General features: G+C 37.8%; 1 protein-coding gene across 4 annotated transcripts in view; it reads right to left on the bottom strand.

The window, feature by feature from the left end:
- LOC149191346 (uncharacterized) overlaps positions 1-21,285 on the bottom strand; it is a 254,543-nt gene that overhangs the window by 18,525 nt on the left and 214,733 nt on the right. For 2 of the 4 annotated variants that reach the window (XM_089404183.1, XM_089404185.1), the window contains exon 6: positions 17,307-17,426. In XM_089404183.1, coding sequence (XP_089260309.1) covers positions 17,307-17,426 — 120 coding nt within the window. Of the gene's footprint in view, positions 1-17,306; positions 17,430-21,285 lie in introns of all 4 variants that reach the window. The other 2 variants (XM_089404182.1, XM_089404184.1) reach the window with 1 other exon arrangement.

Below are 21,285 nucleotides of genomic sequence, written 5' to 3'. Positions count from 1 at the left end.
AAGCCTCCTTTAAAAGTGTCTTTTTAATATTTTTCTTTTTATAATTCTTCAAAACTCTTTTAATCGAATTTCCTATTATCCTTAATATTTCAAAACTCCTTTGTATTATTTTTATATATTTCTACTTACACCTTTTTTCCTTTTGTACTTTAAAAAGCATATTTAAATATTATTTTAATTGGTTTCTTTTAAGTAACCTTCTATAATAATACCCACTTTGTACTTATATATATTTTCAATAATTTTATGACTTGAAATTTTCTTCAAATACCCCTTTATAATATAAAACTTCTCTTTACATATCTTTTATTTATAATCTTTTATTTTTCTTTTTGAAAAGTTACAACCCTAATGAAACGTGGCTATTCACCTCTTTAGGGTATAATATAAAATATATGTCCACTTATGTGCTTTTGACTCGGTTAATGTTCTCTACTTAAAAAGTAAAACTTATCATTCACATAAAGGATTTTGTATTCCTTTGTTTTTCTTTTACCTTGAAAATACCATGGACAATTACCATGTGTTGCTAAAACCACAGCTTGTAAACTACTTAATTAAGAATTAAGACAATATTATCTACTCTTCCTTCTCCTATGTATAGTTTTAAATATATTTGGAAAGATTCCCTATTAACTTCATCATGCACTTTTTATCAATAACGTGGAACCTATTTATATATATGAATGTTCTCCTTCAAAATTTACATCGGACTATATTTATTTATTTAAATTTTATTTTTTTTAATCTTTATATGTACTTTTATTTTGTTTTTTCTTTTTTGACTATCTTATTTTTTTCTTCCTTTTTTTTGTTTAATGGCCAAAGCCTTGAATGATGAAACTGGTGGAATGGAGAATCTCCAAGACTGGTGTAGTGAAACGCTTAAATCACGATGACAACAAGGGTGACGATAGGTTGATGGCCAAAGGCCGGATAAGATGTAGCTCTGATACCAATGTAACAACCAAAAGTCGTATACGCAGCAGAAATATTAAAACACTTTGTAGGCAAAGACATCCATCGTAGGATTGTAATTGTAAATTGTATATTGTATAGAAGAATTGATATAGGATGACTACAATTGAGAATCAGGGTCTTCTATATATAGCCAGGTAAGTACCCTTTCACGAACAGGCATGTCTCTAAGACATGCCTTTTCATTATTAACTAACTAACCCTTAGTTAATTTACTTATTATTTATTATTATATTTATATTATTATGATTATTATTTATTATCTATTTTTACATAATTTATGTTCATAACAACATGAGTTCTATATTTCATCTTGACGCTGACTTGAAGAAGGATAACTTGTGCTCGTCTTTGGAGGGCTACTTGACAATCCTATTGACTTGTATACGTTTGTAACATGCCCAAGAAGGGTTCTTCATACATGACATTGACTCTCTTTAACTTTCATGACTAGATGACAAATCCTAAAGGCTCGCAATGGGAGCCATCTAAAAATAAAATTCCTTGCTCATGAAACCCATGAGGCAAGCGTTACAATAATAATTTTATTTTTCTTCTTTACACCATTTACATAAAAATCAGAATTACATGACATTATGAAGACCGAACCTAGTTACACTTTTCAACACATATGTCGAGGGTTTCCTTTATTTACATACTTCATCAAGGTCTTCATACCTTTTCCATGGAGATGTCACATCAAGTCCTTCTAGTCCTCGAATATTGATTCCTTATATTACATGACCATAGTTGCATCTTTCATGATCTCTTCTTTCTTTCTTCACATATTGCTTCCTAGGAACTTTCATCCATAGTTCCTTTATCTTTGTCAACCACCTCATATTCCATATGAGGACATATTATGTTTATTTCATCTTGTCAATATGTGAACCATACCTTCATGCATCTTTCCAAAGAAAGAGATCCCTTTTCTTTGATCATGCTCATGAGATAGAGCATTTTCTCATTCTATCTACAACTATGTGATGACATGACTTAATCTATCAAATATATAGTATATACATACCTCTTTCCACCTTTTGGTCATCTAGACTTCCTTCAGCAGCTTCATTTCCTTCATTGAGAGTACTTCAATCAAATTGTCCTGCTGCACTCCTTTGTCACCATACCATCATCCTTCTAAACAATGTATCCCACACACATTGGAATGATCAACGAGACACTTGCTTCTTCCAAGTAGAGGTGAACCTTTTAATGAAGATTACAACAGAGGATCTAGATTATCCTCATCTGGCAGAAGCTCCTTTCTCATGATGATGATGTATGATGAATTACTTCTATCATGCGAGATGACTTTCTTTCAACCATATGCACTACACATGTTTTCAATGAGGTTACCACGAGCTACTTTCTTGATGTGATGATCCATGTAGACTTTTGTTTCATCTCTCCTTTTCAAGCTACTATAATGAGTTCTCGTTCAATCGTATGCTTCTATCATGATGCCATCTCCTAATATGATGCATCCTATCATACTTACAATGCTTCCTACCATGATAACTATTAATAACCGAAAAGATCTCAGTCATAGTAGATATCTCTCACTTCCTCCTCCTTTGATTTCTTCTTCTCGAGTTCTTCCACTTCTTCGGTGATATGGGCTTCTTCCCTTCCTCTTTTGTTGTTGTCCTTCTTAAGTTTAGGACAATTTCTCTTGTTGTACCCATATTCATGACAGCCATAGCATTGGATTTTCGACAGTCTTCTTGTTCTTTTTCTGAGGATCAAACTTTCCTTTCTTCTTAGCCATGGCAGCAAATGCTTGGACTTGCTCATTTGATCCTACATCACTTTTTGCCTTCAACTTGGTTTCTTCAACTTTGCACAATGACCAAAGTTCATTGAATGGGGTGGCTTCCTTCTTTCCAAAGATGCTAGATGTAAAGTTGCCCCATTCCTTTGGAAGAGCATTAAGCACTATGGTGGGCATTTCTTTGTCGGACATTATTTCTCCCAACTCTTGTACTTGGTCTCTTACTTCTAATACCTTCATAAAATATGAGGCTATTCCACCTTCCTTTGAGATCTTCATTTTGTACAGCTCATTCCTTAAATATATCACTTCTCCTGCAGTACTTACAGAGAACAATTCTATTAACTTGTCATATATTTCTTTTGATGTCTCCAACTTTGATACATAAGGTATGAGGGGATCCTTGATGGATTCTATGAGAATCCTTTGAGCCCTTACTACCCCTTTCATATATATATATATATATTTTTTTGACACATGCTGAATCAGTAACTGCCAGGCCTAATCTATGGGAGACCCAGGATCAATCCTTGTAGCTGCCTTTATAAATCCAACTACCTGCAAGTCAGATATACTAAGATCTTATGATTTTAGCAAGAGCAGACTCTCGTGCCGCCAAAGCGGGGGTGGGGAATCTATTCCTTTAGCCGCCACCACAGCAGGTCAGTGTACTCAATGAGATTTGAACCTCGGTCTCTTGAGCTTCGCCCAAGTAGACTTTACCGTCAAACCACACATCACTGTACTTACTCCTTTCATATATTTTGCAAGAGCTTGAGCTTCTTCCTTTGGAGGTTTAGTGATTGTACCCTTAACATGTTCGACGAATTCATTTTCTATGAGGATCAAATATGTCCTCTTCTTCCACGCAAGAAAGGTTGATGATCCAACCAATTTGTTGTTTTCCTTGCAAAATAAAGTCATTTTGATAGCAGATTCAGTCATAAATATAGAGGTACTTACTTGCCAAGTGAAGATGCTCCTTGATGACAATATCTTCAACTTGATGCCTTCTTAATTTTGATGATGATGTTGGTAATAGAAGATGTCTTCTTCCAAAAGTGATCCTTGGCTCAAATAAAGGGAGATCACCTAGATTCCTTGATGATGATGATAATGCTTCTTCTTGCTTCCTCGAATGATAGTGTAGAGTGTGGTGGCCTTCCCAAGATACTTCAAATGTAGGGTCTTTCTTTGATTGAGTGGATGACAGGTCCTTGAGGTCTTCTTTTCTTTGAATATTATAAGCTTCCCAAGAATGCTTCAAGTGTAGAACATTTATTCGGATGAGCTAGGGTTTTTGAGGTTTTCTACTTATTGTTGCTTCTAGATTGATGTGATCCTTGAGTAGATCTTCATAATGCTTCTTAATTTGTTCGGCCCTTATGAATCCCTTCTTGTGCTTCAGCCCTTGATGTTTTCCTAGATGATCTTCTTGTTATTCGGCCCTTAAGTGTCCTTTTTTCTGCTGCGTTTTCTTGATGTAGTTACCTTAGCTCTAATGCCATGTTGAGAAATCTAGAGGCAGCTAGATTAGTTGATTTCTCTTACCTTGATCATTGCTTGAGATATATTTTTACTTAACTTGATTAGCTTCTTCTTTTACTTGGTTATATTTAGTGTTATTTTCATCAAATAGCTACCAAACCATAAAGAACAATGGAAAAATAGAACACAAGATATAGGCAATTAGCGGGGGCCAAAACCTCTCCAATTGAGAGGAAAACCCACAAGAATTCTTCTCTTCTTATAGACCTTCAATTGACGAATTCCAAGACCTATGAACCTTGACCAAGAACCTCCAAAACCAACTCAAATCTATCTTGCTTTCTAGTAACTTCTGCAATTTCGATCCCAGCAAATTCTTCTGCAACTTGGACCTACCCTGCAAATTCTTCAGGAACTTGGACTTGCCCAGCAAATTCTTCAGGAACTTCAATCTGCCAAACAAATCCTTCTGCAACTTCGATCTTCCCAGCAAATACTTCTGCAACTTCGATCTGCCCAACAACTATCCAACACTTCGACTTGCCCAACAACTTTCCAGCATTTCGACTTTCGCAGCAAATGTAGAAACCCTAACATGAGAGAGAGAGGGAGCGAGAGGCCCAAAACTTCAATCTTGTTTTTCTTCTTCTTCTTCGTCTTTTTCCAGCTTCTATCTTGAGGATATTAAATTTGCTTGAGTGAGAGTCCAAATGAGGTCGAGTTCCTTCTTATTTATAGTCTTGTGAGGGGTACGAGTTGCTATCTTTAGGCCGACTTGATCTTTGCACCATGATGAGGACTTGGAGGGTCTTTTGACTCAAATAAATTATTTTTACAATATGTAACATGCCCAAATGGGTCTTTCATACATGACAATGACTTTCTCGACTTATAGACTCAATGACAAGCCCTAAAAGCTCTCAATGGGAGCTTGACCTAAAAACAAATTTCCCTTGAGCATGAAACTCATGCCTCAAGAATAATAGTAATAAATTTATTTTTCTCTTTTCGTTAAATACATAAAATCATGATTACATATGTCATTATGAAGACCAAACCTAGTTACATATTTCAACAAATTAATGGGAATGTTAAAAATTTAAGTATTATCTTTCATTTCCATTCTTTTACCTTAAGAATTTAACATTACCATTAATCACATAGCATTATTAGGGCCCTTTGGTTGAATGTTAGGTTTCCCACTCATAAATTATTGTTTAAAAAAAAATTGCATTCCAAGGGTCCTTTAGTCATATTGTAGAAAATTAGTCGATTCCATATTAACAAGCCAGTTCAATGAAAAAAAAAACAATTTGGTACCAAACCAGCCTTTTTCAGTCCATGGCACCTGTTTGGACTGGGTTTTCCTCAAAAATAGTCAAATCAATCGATTGAATCCAGTCAAGTCTGGTTCTTATAACAATGACTTCAAGTGAGGAGTGTGATACTCTAGTGTGTTGTGTTAGAGGAAGTGCAGGAGGGCAACTTGGAGATATAGATCAGTCCAAGCAAATCGAGGACCAATCTAGGGCTTAATCTGTTGGATCAGTTACAAGACATTTTGTATCTATAATCTTTCTCAATTAGGCCATTATCCCGGGAAGGGAACCCAAGTAATTTCTGAATATTAATGAAGAAGCATTGATTGGGAAAAATCTTTGTGGTTGAAGTTGGTTGTGTGAAATTTGTTTTCACTAATTAAGTTGAAAACTTAGTTGTGTTTTCATTCAGTAGATTTGCAATATGTTAGGTTAACGAATTGTCAAATGCTATGTTCATAGGAAAATTAACATGTCCCATTTCAAGGTTCTATATATCCTATATTGGATACTCAAAATCCCCAAATTGTCATGCCAGCAGACTTAGTCCATCCCAAAATTTCTCTCTTTAGCTTCAATTGTCAAGAGAGATTCAATAGACCACCCTCAACTTCTCTCAGGATCACCTAACTGAATCCTCTTAGCAACAAAGATTCCCTAGAGTATATTATCAGGGTTTTCATTGGTACATTCATACTGATTGATGGAGACAAAGTTGGTTTTGCTTCCTCCTCTATATCTACCTTGATATGTAGTGTGGAGCATGGCCATCTAGGGTTTACCATTTGGTTCATCCTTTCCTACTCACTTTCTTTGTTTTTCACTTGCATTTTTTTCATTTGTATCTCCTTATATTTTAGCTTTCAGGGGTAGCCTTAGCACTTACACATTTCATATGTGACCTATTGAGTTTTCTAGTCCCATTGACCTACTATTTTGGTCACTCATGGATATTAATAAAATTATCTTATCTTATAATCTTAGAGTGCCATATTTCAATTCTTGTATGAAGCTCCTTTTTATGCAATAAGAGCCCTAAGACTTTTATTAGTAACTTAATTTAAGCTATTGTTTCTACCTATTTTCATATAAATAGGTATTCCCCCTTCTCATTTGCATCTCTTATAACTTCAGTAATGCAATCAATAAGTTTTATTGGATAAGTCTTCCTCAATTTAATCTAACTTCGCAATTGCAATCTAGCCATGGTTGTGCAGGTGCCCCCTATTGAAAAGTGTAACTAGTATTGGTCTTCATAATTGTGTTTGGCTCATGACATGATGTGTCATTATTAGTGTGCTTGTCAAAAGAAAGAAAAAGAATTTTTTTTTGTAAGAGAAAATTATTTATTTAAAGAATGGGTTTCATGCTCAAATTGTTTGGGTCCTAGGTCAAAGCACCCATTGTGTGCTCAAGGGTTTTTGTCTTGAGCTAGAGTCAATGTCATAATGTAAAAGACCTAATTGGACACTTGTAACAAGAAAGAAAATATTATTTTGTTGTTTAGAATGGTCTAGAAAGACCCCAAGATCGAGTCGGCCTACCATGTTCAAGTTGGCCTAGAGAGGCCCTTCTAGCACATGCGAAGACCATAAAAGGGAAAGACTACAACCCCCTCAATGACACACACTCGGTATAGCATCTTCTGATATGATCTGCAGCTAGAAAGAACTACAAGAGTCTTGGAAGATAGGCAAAAGGCCAACAAAAAAGAGAAGGACGTCTTGAAGAAGAATACATCTGAAATACACCTTCGAATAGCTCTCACATGCGAGATTTTTTTATCACTAGGGCTTCCATACGTCCAAAATATTGCAGAAGCAGTTGTAAACATTGTTTGAAGAACAAATCTCTATGTTGGTTGCTGGCTTGATCTTGGTGAGTCTTGTTTTGGGTCTTGGGTCTTGGAAGTCTCCTTTGAAGAAGATTCTATAAGAAGAAAAGTTATTTTTGGGTTCTCCCCATGGAGGCCTTTTGCACTGGCTTGGAGCATTTCTCTAGTGTTCTCTTGTTGTCTTTGTGATCTTCATTATTTTGAAAATTGTCTTAATGATCTGAACATAATAATAGAAGTAATAATAATATCACAAGAAATTGTGATAATAAAGAGAAATCAATTTAAATAAATACTATCAAGTATGCCTTAGGATTTCTCAACAGCCCCAAAGATTTTGTGCTTATGTTGTTATTTTTTGTTATTTGAGCTTAAATGCAATCACATATTTGCTATTATATTTAGTTATTCCCGTAGTCCCAATGCTCATGCCATTTTGCATGTAGGCAGATTGCAAGGAGCAACACTAGAAATATATCTTAAGATGGGCCACATCTTAGATGAACCATGGCACATGTTGCAACTTTAAGCATCTTAGATTCCCTAAATATGGTTCACATGGAAAACAAAGCCATATCGCCACACCAAGTGTTTGATGACAAAACACAAGCACATACTAGTGGCTTTATGTTAGTTTTTGTAGCATTGTATGGTGTTCTAGTCTCGACATTGGTCGGAGAGGCTAAGAAACACAAGGACTCCAAAACCCAAAAATTGCTTCTGGAAAATCCACCTAGAATCAACTCAATTAAGTTAATTGTTAAGTTTAGATAACAATGGTATGTTCTATGCTTTAGCACAATTTACTTAATGTTCCTTATCAACGCAAGGACAATTTCCAATTATCTTCAATAGCAATCACATTAACTTATACACATTGATAGTAAATGCAGATAGAACATAAAAACATATGCAGAAGACAAGCCAAGACAAGAGGACACAAGATGTGGCGGATGCCAAGGACAAACCCCAATGTGGGGAAACCCTTTGATCAAATCTTCTTATTATTCTTCAATAGTTCAACAAAGAGAGAGAGAGAGTACAAATATCAGAATTACAAGCCCAAAACAGTTCTGCCAAATCAATTGTCAATGCAGCCCTAACTAGAGTGTCAACAGTGGTCAAAGCTACCCCAAAACGTCCTCCAAGCAGCTCGGTCAACAGCAAAAGAATGCAGCTTGCCAAGGGAGTCAATGTCAACCCAAAATCAACTCAGTCAACCCAGTCAAAGTCTTGTAATTTCTGTGGTCAAACCAAAAAGTCAACACAACAGTCAATATGGTCAAACAGTCCCCAAACACCTCGAAAATTGTGCCAAAGAATGCAACCTGCAGAAATCGAAATTCTACCCACAAAACCAAAGTCAATGCTAGTCAAATACTCCAAGTCAACGCTAGTCAACGCATGCCCTAATCTCTGAAATTTTCGGCCTCTAAAACCAATCCAGAAATTTGTCCTCTTTCACACGTGCGAGGTAGAGAAGCCTCCAAGGTGTATGAACCAATCAAGAGAGGAGAGAGAACATGATGTGACGATTTGAGATGATATCCAAATGTGAGAAGGGTCACTTCTATTTATACACTTCATTGAGGGTGAGGAGGCACATCCATTGGGCTTCATGAGCCTACATTTGACTGAGGCCGACCTTGACAATTTTGTACATGAGAATGAACAATTTCAAAATCCCATTTATGCTTTTCAAAATGAGATGATCTTTATATCAAAATTGTACCTCTCGAAAAGAGGAATCTAATGCAATAATCATCTCCATCATATGGGTTGTCCTAAGGTGGAAGTTGGCCTACTTGCCAATTTTAACATTAATTAATCAGTAATTAAATTTTTCCTAAATCTTAGGAAAAATGATTAATTAACAGGAATTAATTGAGAAAGGTGAGATTTCTCTAGAAACTCACATGGATCAACTCAGAAATGATATTAGTCGTTGATTAGGATTTAAACATGGTCATTGGTGAGCCAAAGAGAGATTATAAGAGGAGGTCAATGGGGTTGAGAAGGAACACACTTGAGGAGTTCGATGGTAGATCGAGTTATCCAACAACAGCAGGGAAGAAGAATTCGAGCCAGAAGGGATGTGAGGGAGTGGAGACAGCATATCCGAAGGATATTTCCAGTTCCAAAGAGTCAATAGCAGGAGGTTGAGTTATTCCTCAGGAGGTTGGGCAGGGATTGCGTAGGTAATTCAATTTTGCTAGAGAGGAGGTCGATTCAGCTTCCAGAGGCAAGTAAAGTTTTCCAGAGGTTCATAGAATCACTTCCACAGTCAGCAGCAGGTAGAACAACTAGATCAAAGGTAGTTTTCAAGAGTGTGAGTTACAGGTTGCGCAGAGGCAGTGCAGAGGCTTGCGTAGGGGCTCCAAAAGAGCCAGTTTCTGAAGCTAAGTTGTGTTGAGGTTGCTTGAGGAAAGCAAAAAATCTCTTTAATAATTTTGGACAGATTATCTTGTTGTAGATTGTCAGTTTGGGCATCCAAATTTTGTACTCAGGTTTGTTGTTGCTATAATAATAAAACCTTCATTTGTTGCACTGGTTTTCCAACATTGGGTTTTTCCGGGGACATTTGTCCAAAAATAATTGTCAAATTTTTGTGTGTGCACTTTATATTTCTTAGTTTCCAGCATTTTATTTTCCACAATGTTTTATAGTGAAGAAATTGCAATGTGATTAATTCGTTATTTTTTCGTAACAAAATAAACTGCAAACAAAATAAGCTGCATAATTTTATTAGTTAGAAGAATTAATTATGTTTGTTGCATTTCAAGCGAAATTTCACATGGTATCAGAGCAAAGTTAATCAGACAGGAAGCTCAGAGGTGGAAGGAGGAAATCGTCCAAATTCAAAAGGAGTCTAGCAGCTCGATTTCCAGGTCTACGCAAGCCCTAGCCAAGCAGTGCGAATTTGCTGGACAGGGGTTCGATTTCTAGAGGCAGGTGGCCAGAGAAGTTTGAATTAGTCTGGAAGTGATTCCAGCAAGAAGCAAGTGAGCAGATCAGTGTTTTTCGTCAATGTTGAAAATATCGGTATCGGCAAAATATCGTTGAGGGTCCAGAAAACATCTTATCGGCAATATCGGCGAAAATATTGGCAAAATATCGGGAAATATCGGCAAGCATAAAAAAATGCATAAAATATTCATTTTTTTCAAATTTTTAAACGTATAAAGCAATAACAACATGAAATAAACACATTGGTACATAAATATGAAGAAAGCACTGATATATATGATGTCAAATAGAAATGATACATCAAAGGCGATACCAAATCCTGTTGATCCCTGATAATTGTCCAATCAAGGACTCAAACGTGGAGAACCAATACAAAATAACATCACATATATAAAAGTATCTCATCATCATGAGCTATATGTAGCAAAACAAATAAAACTAACAGCTATCTGTCTGAAATCACTACCCTCTCCCCCTTTTACGGGAAAACATGATGGGCTATTTGCCAAGCCTGCCCCTAGTAGTAGAAGGCCCTGGCCCTGCCTCTGCACCTAATGTCAAATAATGAGTGCTAGGTATGGAGTTGTGCTCTCCTATATCTATAGCAGATGGTGTTGATGTTGATGCTCCCACAGTGTCCTCCTCCTCCTCCTCCTCCTGCTCCTCCTCCGAGTCCTCCTCCTCTTGCTACCCCTATTCTAATGGTTCATCTAGCTCTAACCATGAAGGTGACTCCTCCAAGATGGGCTCCTCAGACTCCACCCTCCACTGAGACAATACATCAATATTGTCTATGGAAATGGCATCTAGATCCATTGGTGCTTCTATTTGCTTCACTCGAAGTCAGATATTGTAATGCACATACACTAAATCATTGAGGCGTGCAAACTCGAACCTGTAAGAGTGTCAAAAAAACTAATGATTTTTGACTCTTAACTCTTTGACTCTTGACACTTGAAGGTCATAAATTAAAAATTAAAAATTACAATAAGTGTAATTGCTCAACTGAAGGTTGGAGCTCAAAGTCATACCTGATGCACTTTTTTGCGTGTATTTTCTCAAATACACTCCAATTGTGCTCACACCCTGAAGAGCTGCATGTTTGACTCAAGATCTTATGGCCAATTTCTGCAAATTTGGTGCCCTTGCACCATAGCTTCGCCACAAATAAAGAAATAAAAAATTCAAAAACTTAAAACATTATTAAACTTTCAAATAAAAGTTACATAATTGAATTTTAAAGAACTAGAATTATAAGTAAGGAAATTCTAAATTGAAAATTCTAATTTCTAATGAGTGATGACTTCTCACTTACGTGGCATGAAGAGGATCCTTTCCCTAATAGCATCATCAAAGCCAAATAGGCCAACACAACCCCGATAAAATTGTATCTCGCGATTGATTTTGCTATGAAGCTCAAGATCAGGTACCATCCCATGAATACAGGAATGGAGCCCTTCCATCACTTCGCCATCAAAATCAAAGCTGCATTTGTATGAAAATTCGGGGTTGAGGAAGAGTGCTACTGCATGAATGGGTCGATGAAGCATCCTTGTCCACCGACTATCAATCACATCCCATAACATCATATGCCTATCAAGGCCAGCAAAACCCTTGTTTGCATAATAAGAACGAATGGCCTCCCTGGCCCTATCCATGACCTCATACAAATAAAGCCATTGCAGGCTTCTTCCCATCTACCAATCTCAAAACCTTTACTATAGTTTCACTAACTGAAGATGCTTCTTCTACTCCCTGCCAAAATGTGTCAGAGTACACCACTTTTGCAACGGCTCTCCCGTCCTGTTCCCTGTTGTATCTACAATTACGCCAGTCATCAGAAACAAACATGTGCTTCAACTCGAACTGACATCGAAGCAAAGACTGAAGAGTAATAAAGTTTGTGGCAAAACGTGTGATCACAGGACGCCGCAACTCCTTATTTCTAGTGAACCTCCTCATGAGGCTAAAGAACAAAAGCATGGTTATAAATAAACTTGGGGACGCTCCTAGCCATATCAACCACCTCCTTGATGAAGGAGATTTTCCCCATATCCTCAAGCAACAAATCGATACAACATGCTGTACATGGAGTCCAGAACAATGTGTGATGCCTCTCCATAAGCATCTTGCCAGCAGACACATAATTAGCTGCATTGTCTGTTATGACTTGCACCACATTCTGCACATCAATTTCCCAAATGAACCCATCTAACAATTCACATATCGTTGCTGCATCTTTGATATGTGTTGATGCATCCACTGATTTAATAAACATGGTACCTTTAGGACAATGTACCAAGAAATTTAGAAGGGTCCTACCCTTCCTATCTGTCCAACCATCAAACATCACTATACATCCAGAAACTTCCCATGTTTTTTTCAACTCCGCCAATCTAGAGTTGATGTCCTGCTTTTCTGCTTGAAGAATTGGCCCCCGCAACTCCTCATATGTAGCACTTTTTTACCGTGGGCCCACAACAATAATAGCATCACACATTGGCTGCCAAAATGGATTGATTTTGGTGATGCTAAGAGGTAAGTCGCTCCAGAAAAGACACCTCCCCATGACTCTATCTGCTTCTTGCTTCTCCTTTTTTTTAACAATTGATTTTATGCCAAGTTGTGCTCCATGTCTTGTTCGTGGAACAAAAAATGATGACCTTGCACTAGCAGTAGCAGGTGATGCTGTGGAGCCCCTCCCACTACCCTCAACATCAAAATCAGAAGAAGATATCCCGAAAGATCTACCTGCATGTTCAGCCTTGTTTCTTTCTGTCTCTTCCTTCTTTCTGTCTTTTTCATCAATTGCTTCAAGAGATTTTTGTATAAGCTCCGAACTAGAAACTGTACAAATCCCAACATCATGTCTAGTGAGTCTAGCCAGATGGTATTTCAATTGTGTAACCCCTCATGCCATCCTAGTCCCACACAATTTGCATGATAGATATGCCCGATTTGTCCCACCATCAGGCTCCCCATACTCCCAAAATGGGTCCAAGGCTTTTGGCATATTTGAATTTTGTAGTGAGCTAACTCAAACCTAGGGCACCAAAAAAAAAACTGGAATTAATAAGTAATAACCACCTCATTTTACAAAATAATTTTTTTGCTACATTATTTGCAATGTGAATTCAATGAAAAATCATAAATGACAATAACAGGGTGCATTTGAAAGTTAAAAAAAAATGGAGTTTGTTGTCCAAATATGGAGAAAACCATCGCATTTGCTCATGGCCATGAAAATCATAGCAAATGGAAAAAAAAAAAGAAAAATGTTTGTAGGCAAATAGGCAAGCAAGAATAACCTTAAATCTATCAAAAAAATCAGATACATAGGGGTTTATTAGAACATACATGTTAATGGAATAAATGAAGATTGTCTCAATGTTCTTCAATCTTTGATCAACAAAATATTCGTTGTTGGTGGCGATAATGGCTATTCAACCCTCAAATCCTCCTTGACAGCAATCACAATGCTCTCCCCTTCCTTCTCCAACAATCAGAAAACAAAAGGAGGGGAAAAAACGAATTTGGCCTTTTCTAGCCACGGCAGCGAATTTCTTTCCATGCCCAGCGATATTTTCCGTCGTAGTGCGATATTTTCTTCGGGGAGACAAAATATCGCAATATTTCCTCAGCGATATCTCGTCTCCCCAAAAATATCGCGATATTTCTGAATATCGGCGATATTGTCTTCATGTTTTTCGTAGAGCAGATTCCTGGTCTGGGCACATTTGTTTCTGCCACAGTGTTGCAATAGAAGAATCAGCGTCGGGTGGAAGAGAAATTGCACACAGAGAGTTTTCTCGAAGGGTTTCCTATTTTAGGAAATTCGTGGTCTCTAGTTGCAGAGGCAGATCTAGCTAGCAGAACTACGCATTCCAGAAGGGAGTGTGAATTGCAGAGCAGGTAGCCGAGTAGGAGAGGAGGAGATTCATGTTTATTTCCTAGTTGTGAGTTTTGTAGAAAATGGCCTCAGCATGACTCCGAGATCAAGACAGATTGGATGCTACATCCAACTACAATATTTGGAAGGCCAAAATGTCGTTCCTACTAGATGAGTTTGGTCTAAAGATGTACGCAGAATGAGCCATAGCCATACCTACAGATCCGCAGTAGTTAAAGAACTACAACAAGGAGATGGCCAAGGCAAAGCGGTTGATCCTTGATGGAGTTTAGGATCATATAGTCTCACACTTATCGGCCAAGAATATAGCCAAAGAAATGTGGGAAGCTCTCACAACACTATACCAAAATCCTTCCGAAAATCAGAAGATGTTCCTGAAGGAGAAGTTGAGAACCACCATGATGCAGAAGGGAGGATTTACCCCCTATCTCACCAAAATGGTAGCAGCAAAGGATCGAAAAGTGTGAAGGAGGAGGAGAATGTAGCCCTTGCATCAAAAGGAAAGGCAAAGAAAGGTCCCAGTCAGGGACAAGGCTCATAAGGAGGAGAGAAGAAGAAGGAATTGTCGAAGGTCAAATCCTTCAGGTATGGTGAGTTTGGTCACTACAGTACCTAGTGTCCTCATAGGAAGAAGGACAAGAAGGAGAAGCAGGAGTAGGCAACAGCTTCGACAGAGATTGATTAGTTGTCCTCCAAACCAGAGGAAGATTTCACTTTGTGTGCAGAGTTGGGAAGGGTCCATGGGCAAGGTCCATCAAGGTGAGCATTAGACAAGTGTTTCCTCTTAGATCATCACCCTTGCTAAAGGGGCCCAAAGTATTTAGTAGCAAATGGATCAGTGTCAGATGGCATAGTCAGTTCTTGAGGGACAGTTGCAGTACTAATTGCAATCAAATGTTGGGGAGCATAGTGTAGTTGGAGCGCAAACAGACTCAGTAGGTAGCACAGAGGCTAGTGGTAGTCAAAGACTCAGGAAACAATTACAGCATATAGACATAGTTGATTCAGTATTTTTTTATTTTAGTTGCAACAGCAGCGACAACATGAGATCAGTTGCAGTGCAATAGCAAAGTTGGCAGCAGTACAGAGTGTACAGTGCAGTGTCAGCAGCAGCATATATGCAGTATTTTCAGAGTTGCATTATAGTTGATGGGCAGTGGCAGCGTGTCACAGTTGGCGGTCATCAACAACATGTATGGAGGATGTTATGGACACTGGATGAACACCTTCCTCACTAAGAGGAAGTGTTAGTTTTTGTAGCATTGGATGGTGTTCTAGTATCGACTTTGATCAAAGAGGCAAAGAAACACTGGGACTCCAAAACCCAGAAATCGTTTCTGGAAAATCCACCTAGAAGTAGCTCAATTAAGTTAATTAATTAGTAATTAACTTTTTCCAAAGTCTAACTCAGGGAAAATGATTAATTAACAGGAATTAATTGAAAAATGTGAGATTTCTCTAAAAACTCACATGGATCAACTCAGAAATGATCGTAGTTGTTGATGAGGATTTAATCATAGTCGTTGTTGAGACAATGAGAGATTATAAGAGGAGGTCGAACGGGGTTGAGGAGGAACACACTTGAGGAGGAGTTCCTTCGTAGATCGAGCTATCCAGCAGCAACAAGGATGAAGAGTTTAAGCTAGAAGGGACATGAGGGAGCAGAGACAACATATCCGGAGGAGATTTCCAATTTCGGAGAGTCAGCAGCAGGAGGTTGAGTTATTCCTCAGGAGGCTGCGTAGGCAGCTTCATAGAGGCAGTTCGATTTTGCTAGAGAGGAGGTCGATTCAGCTTCCAGAGGCCGGGAATTTTTTCCAGAGGGAATCGCTTCCAGAATTAGTAGCAGGCAAAACAACTTGATCAGAGGCATTTTTCAGGAGTGCGAGTTATTGGTTGCGCAAGGGTTCCAGAAGAGCCAGTTTTTGAAGCTAAGTTGTGCAAGGATTGCTTGAGGAGAGAGAGAAAATTCTCTCTAATAATTTTGGCCAGATTATCTCGCTGTGGATTGTCAGTTTGGGCATCCAGATTTTGTACTCAGATTTGCTGCTGCACCAGTTTTCCCACATTGGGTTTTTCAGGGACATTTGTCCAAAAATAACTGTGTCAAACTTTTGTGTGTGCTCTATATTTCTTAGTTTTCAGCATTTTATTTTCTGTAGCATTTTTATTGTGAAGAAATTGCAATGTGATTAATTCGTTATTTTTCCGTAACAAAATAAACTGCATAATTTTATCAGTTAGAAGAATTAATTCTAGTTGTTGCATTTCAAGCGATTTTCACACTTTATGCATCTCATTAACATTAGACATGCATCATACTCCAACACAAATTTCTATAGTCAAGTTTTACTGTCCACATAAGTAACATTTAGATTTTAACATTTCCGTGATTGATTTCCTAGCTCCTTCGGGAAGGATTGCAAGGAGTCCCTATTCTTTGTCACTCTAGGGATTAAATTTTCTACATTCAGGAACTTCAGTGTGCTTTGAGGCTACAGACCATCAGATGTGAAGTTCTTGGCTCTTGCATCCAACAACCCATTTGGACAATGATCTTCAGCATTATGGGAATATCTTGATTGTGTCACTTCCTATGACTAAAAAGAATAAAGGATATCTTTTAAGGTTGGGTTCTGAAATGCTCTGTTATTTCTTAATACTTGCAACAGTCACTACTACCAATTTAATTTTTAGAAATTCTTTGTTCAGTTTCAATACGAAAATTCTTGAAATTTTGGACTTCAATCATAAAAAAAATTGATTGGCCTTGCAGAAGCCAGTGATTTGCTCTCCAATGAGCATTTAGTCAATTAGGATCTATTTTACCACAAAATGATGTCATTATTTTATCCAATGAGCATTTAGGCAATTGGAATCTATGTTAACAAGAAATGATCTCATCCTTCTTTCCAATAAGCATTTATGCAAACAGGATCTATTTTAACATGAAATGATGTCAGTTTTCAACAGACATTTTAAAAAGTAGCAATATAACATTAATTTCTGAATAAATACACATTTAGAAATACTTGCCTTCTCTTCTTGTTCTTGTAACCAGGATTCCGTGGCATTCAAATCTTCAACTACCCACTTCTGCACATCTGAAGGATTGAAATCCAATTTCTTGGTGCTCTTTGCATCAATGTTTATTGCCTTCTGAGCAAGTGAAACAACATAGAGATTAATATGGTTATCAAATATTGTAACAACACTATAATGCGGTAAAATAAAACAGAAGCATTTATAAATATTACAGGATTGCTTTGCACAGGCAGTTTGATCTGGGTTGATTTTAGATTTATTAATAATTTTAAGTCAGATCCAAAGTAAATTTCACACTGAAATAGTTCTATAAATTTGGCGATGCAACAAAATAGTTCACACACAGTAAAAGAGCTCCAGAATAACTTTGAATAATCATGGAATTCGTGTGCAATCAAATAGATTCAATAACTTTAATGGTAATAATCTGTCAAGCCAGAAGACAGTTATAACAAAAACATCAAAGTCACATTTATTAAGTGAGAAAGAACAAGATCAAGCTCCAACTTCGCAAGCCTTTTTCAGAAAATTCTCCAGATGTATATCTCCGGGAAACAAAGGTTCTTATTTGGGACAATAAACTAGGACAAGATTCACTGTTGAATTGACTGCTGTAAAACTCCACATACAGTTATATGTAGAAAGCCATGCATGCAAAGAACTTAAGAAGAAATCATGTTATATCATGTCTGATGAAACTACTGAGGTGATCTATAGAAATATGATGCATAATAGATCTAATATCCCTATATTTGACACAATCAAGCTGGTGAATAAAATTTTTACAATCATAAACAACATGAAACCTGCAACATAAGAATTCAAGCATATTCTCAATAAACATGATTCAGAAGCACAAGGAATTTAACAAGATGGGGATAAGTAAAACATGGCCCCAACACTTAATATGAGATAGGAAATTGAAATAAGTTTGTCTACAAGTAAAAATTCAAAATAGACGACCAGTAGGTACCTAGATAAGCTTTGTGTCAAGGAAGAAGATGAAGCAAAGCTCCACTAATATACACTATCTAGACAGGTCACTGTGCAGATTAAAAAAGCATCAATCAACAAGGATAAAACAAACATGGCCCCAAAACATTTTGAGTTAGGAAACCAAGTTTTGTCTACAAATGAAAATTTAAAATAGACAACCAGTAGGTACCTCGATAAGCTTTAATGCAAAGAAGTAAAACTCCAGTGAAAGACACTGCCTAGATAGGCCGCTAAGCAAATTAAGATAGCATCATTCAATGCGCTTTCTTACGAATGAACAATAAGGAAATTGTCATAGATTTGGGTTGAATACCCAAGCGATAAAAAATGTGAAACAATAATCTATACAAATTACAAAAGATCTCATTTGCTTTTGAATTCTTATTCTTCCAATCTTCATGTAGCATTATCGCAGAACCATTGTCGTCCAGCCAAGATTGAGAACAAGAACATCCAACTCCTCATTCTAGTTACAAATCTTACAATTCAAGCATATTCTCTATAAATATGATTCAGAAGCATGTTGATTTGGGGTAGCATCGGATGTGCTCTAGCCACGAAAATTGGTGGAAAGGCTAAGGCACATGAGATCTCCAATAACCAGAAAGGGTTTGGGCAGATTCTAAACAGTTTGGAAGATATTAAAATAATTAATATTTTTAACGGAGTCCCTAAGTCTAAACTTAGTGAAAATAAAGTATTAATGTGTATTAATATAAAACTGTGTTAGAATGGTCCAAAAGTCATGGATCAAGCCAGATCTAATCCTAGACATTGAGTAGGGACTTAATATCGGCCGTTGATTTGTCAACGAGAAAAGTATAAGAGGAGGCTTGAGGATCACTTGGAGAATACACTGAAGGAGACCAGTCAGTTCAATTTCTGGAGTAGGGTTAGCTGAGAAATTGAACCAGTGGTCTGGTAAGCAATCAGGAGGCAGCAAGTACGGAGCAGAGAGGCGGGATCAGCCACCGGAGATCAGCGATGAAGCAAGAGAGGCAGGCGCAGGGCTTTTCAGGCAGACGCAGAGGCAGCAGAAGACTGCGCAGTCACTTGTTGGGCCTACGTGAGTGACACAGAGAGGCCCAGGGTTGACGCAGTCAAGCAGGGGTTGACGCAAAGGGTTTGAGAGCCACGCAAAGGTCAGTCGGGCTGACGCTGGGATTGGGAGAAGTGCTGGAGAATTATTTCTCTCTGTGGGTAAGCCAGTTTGGCACCTTGTTGTACAGAAGAATTGTTGAATAATAAAATCCTCCCTTGCTGCACCGGTTTTCCCACATTGGGTTTTTCCGGGGACTGTTGTCCAAAATATCTGTGTCAATGTGTTAATGCTTGTGCATATGTTTGTTTCTGTATTATGGTGTGATATCTGCAGCAGTATTTATTTTAATGTTTATTGAAGTAATTTCATAAATAACTTATTGTGGAATAAGTAGGAAAAATAAATCAGCTGTTGCCGTGATAGAATTTTCACATGGTATCAGAGCAAGTAATCAAAGACAAAAAGGGAAATCAGTTATGGGTCGAGACCACGATGCAGAGGCATCCACGTCAGGGGACTCACACAGATTTTCAGAAGATTGCACAAGAGAGAGATTTCGATTTCTCTATGTTGGCTTCCAAGCTGGAAGAAGAAGTGGCGTGTATGACTAGTGTTGCATCATCATAGATATGGTATATAGACAGTGGAGCTTCATGGCATATGACGGGAATCAGGGAGTGTTTCTCAAAATATCGAGAAGAGAAGATGAACTTTCAGATCACCATGGGGAACAAGGCAAAGTGTACACCAGTAAGGAAGGGTACCATCGTTTTTCAAACAGAATCGGGAGAACGGTTCCGTGCTACAAATGTACTGCATGTACCAAGATTGGGGATAAACTTACTTTCTGTGTCACAACTACAAGGCAAGGGCTATTACATCTACTTCATCAAGGAGAAGGTATACGTCAAACACCCGACTGGAAAAAGAAAGTGCAGATCGGGATCAAAAGAATCGGTTGTATAGATTGCAACTAGAATCACCAATGGCACTAATAGGCAGTCATGGAGACAAGGACTTGAACGAACTATGGCATAGAAGAATGGGTCACTTGCACCATGGAGCTCTGAGAATTCTCAAGAGCGTTGTAACAGGAGCTCCGGATCTGAGTACGGAACGAGATGATGTATGCAGGGGATGTGTTCTAGGAAAGTATGCCAAGGCAGTATTTCCTAAGAGGAAACACAGGGCCAAGAGTGTACTAGGATTGATACACTCTGATATCTGAAGATCTATGTCTGTCAAAGCTCTCAGTGGTGCCGAGTATTTCCTTACCTTCATTGATGACCACTCAAGGAAAACTTGGATTTATTTTCTGAAAACCAAGGATGAGTTTTTCTGTCGATTCAAGGAGTTCAAGGCTCTAGTGGAGAATTTGACTAGGAAGAAAATAAAAGTTTTACGCTCAGATAATGGTGGAGAATATGTCGATAAGGACTTCACTGATTTTTGCGCTAAGGAGGGCATCAGAAGAGAGTGGACAGCTACATATAATCCGGAGCAGAATGGGGTAGCAGAAAGAAAGAACAGGACTATTGTAGAAGTAGCTAGGGCCATGATGTATGATCAGGATATGCCAAAATTCCTGTGAGCAGAAGCATGCAACACAACAGTCTATGTTCAGAACAGGACTCCTCATCGAGCAGTGGGCAAGATTACTCCAGAGAAAGTCTTCACAGGGAAGACACCTGAAGTTAGTCATTTCAGAATATTTGGGAGTCTAGCATATTGTTGCATACTCAAAGAAAAGAGGAAGAAGCTGGATCAGACTGCAAAAAAGGGATATCTGGTAGGATATAGCGAGAATGCTAAGGCATACAGAATCTATCTTCCAGGGAGCAGGAAGGTAGTAGTACGACAAGATGTAAAGTTCATGGAGGACAAGGCTTTCAGAAGATCTCGCGAGATGCCTTCCGAGGAGCCGTTGGTTAA

Source organism: Pinus tabuliformis, chromosome 2_2, assembly GCF_031772625.1.
Source record: "Pinus tabuliformis cultivar Carrire ecotype Pingquan chromosome 2_2, CPIR1, whole genome shotgun sequence".
In the NCBI taxonomy this organism is placed as follows: domain Eukaryota; kingdom Viridiplantae; phylum Streptophyta; class Pinopsida; order Pinales; family Pinaceae; genus Pinus; species Pinus tabuliformis.
The sequence above is the reverse complement of the archived record's forward strand: the minus strand, read 5'-3'. Positions and strand labels throughout refer to the sequence as shown.